Genomic DNA, 4,748 nt, shown 5'->3' with positions numbered 1-4,748 from the left:
GAGTTCTGCATTGCTTGAAGTATTGCTTCCATATTGATTCAGTTTTGCTCTCTGTGACGTTTGAATGTCTTGCTATGCCAACCTGTGTTGAAACATAATCCTTTAATTACTGCATGTTTATGACTTTTATCTTCATTAAGCAATGTTTGAATGAAACATATTTTAGTTTCTAAGGAACTATTTGCACAGCACTTTTGTTCTTAAAACATGTGATTTTACTTTGGATAAGGCATTTGTGAAACCAGCTGATGCTCAATACAAACCTTTGAAGCCAAAGTTTTTGTTTAGGTGTGCTACACAATGTTCTGGCTTTCTGGGCTAAGCTATTGAATACCAGTGCATGCAAAGACTATTACAATAGTCACTCACAACCCTGAACAATCTTCAGTAAAGACAAAAAATGCTATTGATTTTGATTAGTAGGCGAAAACTCAATGCATGGTTTGCATAGTGTAGACTGGGTATATATAGGCGTCTTTCCTACTTCCAGTTATTGTAGTCAACTGAACCTGACCAGACTATTGAGCAACATGGGAAAGGTGAGGAGATAACTTAAATACCTTGTAAATTATAATTGACACAAAAGAAAATTAGTATTTTGCAAGTATCGAAATCTTCATATTAGATTCGTTAACGAGCTTGATTTAAAAATACAATTATTTGCATAGGATTATATAGTAATACTTTTATTTATCTCTAAACCAATTTAAATATTGGTGGTTCATCTAGACTGAAAAACATTGGCAGAAATTTTAAATCTGTTAAAACAGCCCTGATTTGTCACTTTTTAGCCATGAAAATAACCCTAATCTGGAACTGAGAGAACCAATACACCTAAATAAGAAAAGGCAGCATTTACATCAATATCTAACATGTTTCCTCTCCCACCAAGAGTCTAAAAATCGGTCCAAAAATCGGACAAAAATAACACCCATTCATTTGAATGGGTATATGCACACTGCCTTTCCTTTACTCCGACTAACAGTCCGAGTAAAAAAAAAGAATTGCAGCATATCCTATGCTTGTCTGATTTTCAAATGAAAATAGTACATGGCAATGTGCTGTGTTCAGCAAATCGGACAGCACATGGACAGGATGTCCAAGTGCTGTCTGATGTGAGTTGTGCTCGAAAATCTCTGGTTGTGTAAATGAACCTTAAGCTGTTTGTTCCTCTCTTTCACAAAACAATGTTGGAAGCAGTGTGGGGGTGAATACATTGTGACGTATTCTCTTGAATTGCCAATTAAAAGGCTATTCGCAATTTGTAAAATGATGGGATATTGGTATGATATGACTTCTGGGATCTACACTGAACCTGATAATGAAAGGGCCACTAGGCTGATTCCGAGTTGTAGCCCCTAACTGTTTTTCTCTGCACATTGTTATTTGCTTACTCAGCTGTACAGAGAATGGGGAAGGTTTTGATATATAATTTGTATAGTTTTGGATTACAGGAAACATGTGGTGACGGTTTTGGTTGCTGTCAGCTGTGGGTCATTTTCTTTATTATGTATATATTTTTATTTTATTCTGTAAAATTTTTAAACTTATTTTGGTAACTATTTTTTTTACCATCTATGTCCCCCATAACACCATATAAGACCTCTGGGGGAAATTCACATTGTTTTGTTTTTTTGTTTTTTTATTTCACAGTTTTTGACTGTAGCTGCAACATCCATAGGAGCCCAAATTACAGGGGAAAAGATCCCACTGTAGTAACAATAGTCACTAACAGAGCTGATCAGCGTCTGCTAAGACCCTGCAGCTCTTCTATGACAGAAGGCACTTGGTGGGCACGTGAAGACTGGGTCACATAGTGGAAGTAATACTTTCACTTTCACTCTTTAGTACATAGCTCTTATTGAACGCTATATAGCCAGAAAAGGACAAGGCAGAAGCAGTTAAGAACCGCTTCTCCCTTTGTCATCTGGATCCTCGGCCATAAAAACTATTTAAGTATGTAGCATATGACTGACAAATTGTCTGGAAAGTATTGCATTATGGAAACCACAGCTACTGTATTTGGTTATATTAAACGTTGGAAAATGCAGTAACAATAATGATAGATTAGTTACGGACATAACTAAATACAGATATAGCAATCACAAAACAAACGTTCAATGTGCCAAATATTTGTTCTGTGAACTACGCTATTTCTGTAGCCATTGCTTTACAATGGCTGCAGCCGTCTGCAAACAATGTAGGTAAACTACAATATCTCAGCTTGGTGCTGCTACATCTGTAGACAATAGGCAAGTTTCCATTTAGGCTAGAATATTCTCTTAATTATTTTGATTCCCTTAAAGGAGTACTAACTTTTCAGACAACTTCTGCTCATCGTCTAGCTTGTGTTAGTCTCATCATTTCTGTAATATGCTTGTATTAAAATTTAGTTGCCACATGTTTGAATTGGCTGCCACTATGGGTCTTTCTTCCAAGTTCTCAATAAAGGAAGGGGCTATCTTCTCAGGCAGCTCCCCTGTACTCAGAGGCTGCAGACATTGTGATAATGTTCTCAACAGTCTCTGTCTCCTGCTGTTATAGTATGTATGTGTGTGTGTGTCACACATTACACACATTATAGTGGGCTCAATAACTATTTGGCCAGAATTACTCTAAATGCTTGATTATGCTGGGAAAGCAGAGGGGCGGGCATTTAGATACTGCCTCACTGCTGATTGAATCAGAAACAATGCAATGCAGCATGGGAAGAAAATCAAAGGAAATGCAGTACAGTGAACTACTGGCAGAATGCTAGGCTTGCTACACCCTCCCCCCACCTGAAAGTGGACTGCAAACAGCAGAACAGCAGAAAAATGAGGAAGACTACCTGAAAATCAGTAGTTACAGGCATGAAACAAGGTATAAACAGCAGCAAATGAGTGTGTAAGGAGAACCTGGTGTATTTTAGAAAACTTGCTGAAAACTCAGGTATGCTTTAGTTGTCTTCATTGTGCTTTCTCCCTTACCCATAGCATTTTTTTCAATTGGCAAAAAAACATATTTCTGTTCTAGAAAAATGAAGACTATTAAAATTATTTTCTTTTTCAATAACTCTTCTGGTTTCTTTTTCCATTTTATAGATTATCTTTTATGAAGACAGGAACTTCCAGGGTAGCTCCCATGAGTGTAACTCTGAATGTTCTGACCTCTCATCATACTTCAGACGTTGTAACTCCATCCGTGTAGATAGTGGAAACTGGATTTTGTATGAACATCCCAACTACAGAGGACACCAGTATTTCCTTCACAGGGGAGAATATTCTGATTTCCAGCAATGGATGGGTTATAATGACTCCATTAGGTCTTGCCGATTGAGCCCTCAGGTAATATATTTACATCATTGCTATATAGAGTTACGTGCCAGTTAAGTGATTATAACATTCTAGTTGGCCAGGTTATCTCAATTATTGTAATTCATTGTTCTTTAATCCACCATAGCAGAAGCAGATTTATTTACTTATCTATTTGCTTTTATTCTATTTAAAAAAAGCATTAAAGATAATTACTAAGAAATTGTACACATTTAGGAAAAGTGTAACCGAAAAACATGGCGGGGGATCATTTTTAGGGTCACTGAGGGCTAACAACAACAACAGGAAAAGTGTCCATTATTTTCATTTGCCTGAATTACACTTTTAGTAGTCCAATAAATACATTTTGTTCTGACAAATAAACTAGACGTTTGTCAATGAGCCAGGATTTTTTAAAATGCTAAAAATCTATACAAATTTAGTATATGTGTGTGAATGGAGTTTTTGTAACTATAAGGGCTCTTTTACACAGGCACTATTAGGGAACAATTGTTTCCTATAGAAGTGTTCAGATGCAGGAATTGTAATTGTGCAAAGCACTCACATGTCTCAAAGATAGGACATGCTATGCCCGCATCTAGCTCTGTGGCCCTATCTTTGGTGCGTGCTTTCCATAGGCTCCTTTGGGAGCTGGAAAGCATGCACTTTGCACTATGGATTGTGTCAACGAGCTATTTCAAGTAGCTTTAATTAACCCGTCCACTCAATCTTTATAGCTGTATAGCTGTGATCTTTGCTCACGGCTATACAACACGGGGACAGGGCTCGTCTGAAAGAGCCCTAAAATGAACAGAGTGCAGAAAACACCCACGAAAAGCATAAAATAAGATAAAAGTTACCAAAATCAAAAAATGGCAGCTACATAATTTGCAAAAACACAGCATCTAATTAACTAAACTGAGGTAATGAATAACGAACACACATTAAAAAAAAGAGACCATGGTAGTTTTATTAAGTTTATTGAGGTGTGACATACCATTAATGTTCCAGCCATATGGTCTAGCCATATTTTCTAGATCCCTACAAACTATGCATACTTATAGTCTCAATTACTATTTTTTCTATTTTTAATTTATTTATTGTATAAACATATGATATATAAGCAGATGCACCTTTTGTAATATTCTCATTTTCTTACCATTAATTTTCCAATAACAGCACCAGGGATCATTCAGAATGAGGATTTATGAGAGAGAAGACTTCAGAGGTCAAATGATGGAGTTCAATGAAGATTGCCCTCATGTCTACGATAGATTCCGCTACAATGACATCCACTCCTGCCAAGTAAATGACGGATACTGGATGTTTTATGAGGAACCCAACTACAGGGGAAGGCAGTATTACTTGAGACCAGGAGAGTACAGGAGATTCAGCGACTGGGGAGCCATGAACCCCAGAATTGGTTCCTTCAGACGTGTCCATCATTTCTATTGA

At 36.9% G+C, this 4,748-nt stretch overlaps 1 protein-coding gene across 2 annotated transcripts; it reads left to right on the top strand.

The window, feature by feature from the left end:
- Positions 1–1,409: 1,409 nt before the first annotated feature.
- On the top strand, positions 1,410–4,748 carry LOC136577540 (gamma-crystallin-3-like). 2 transcript variants are annotated; one of them, XM_066577450.1, is made up of 3 exons: positions 1,410–1,418; positions 3,084–3,326; positions 4,479–4,748. In XM_066577450.1, exons 1-3 carry the CDS (start codon positions 1,410–1,412, stop codon positions 4,746–4,748), a joined length of 522 nt encoding a protein of 173 aa, XP_066433547.1. The 2 variants fall into 2 exon arrangements, with proteins under 2 accessions (XP_066433547.1, XP_066433546.1); XM_066577449.1 differs by having other exon boundaries at positions 4,473–4,748.

This window comes from Eleutherodactylus coqui, chromosome 8 (genome assembly GCF_035609145.1).
Source record: "Eleutherodactylus coqui strain aEleCoq1 chromosome 8, aEleCoq1.hap1, whole genome shotgun sequence".
Taxonomy (NCBI): Eukaryota; Metazoa; Chordata; class Amphibia; order Anura; family Eleutherodactylidae; genus Eleutherodactylus; species Eleutherodactylus coqui.
Note: the sequence above shows the minus strand (reverse complement) of the source record. Positions and strands in the feature narration are given on the sequence as shown.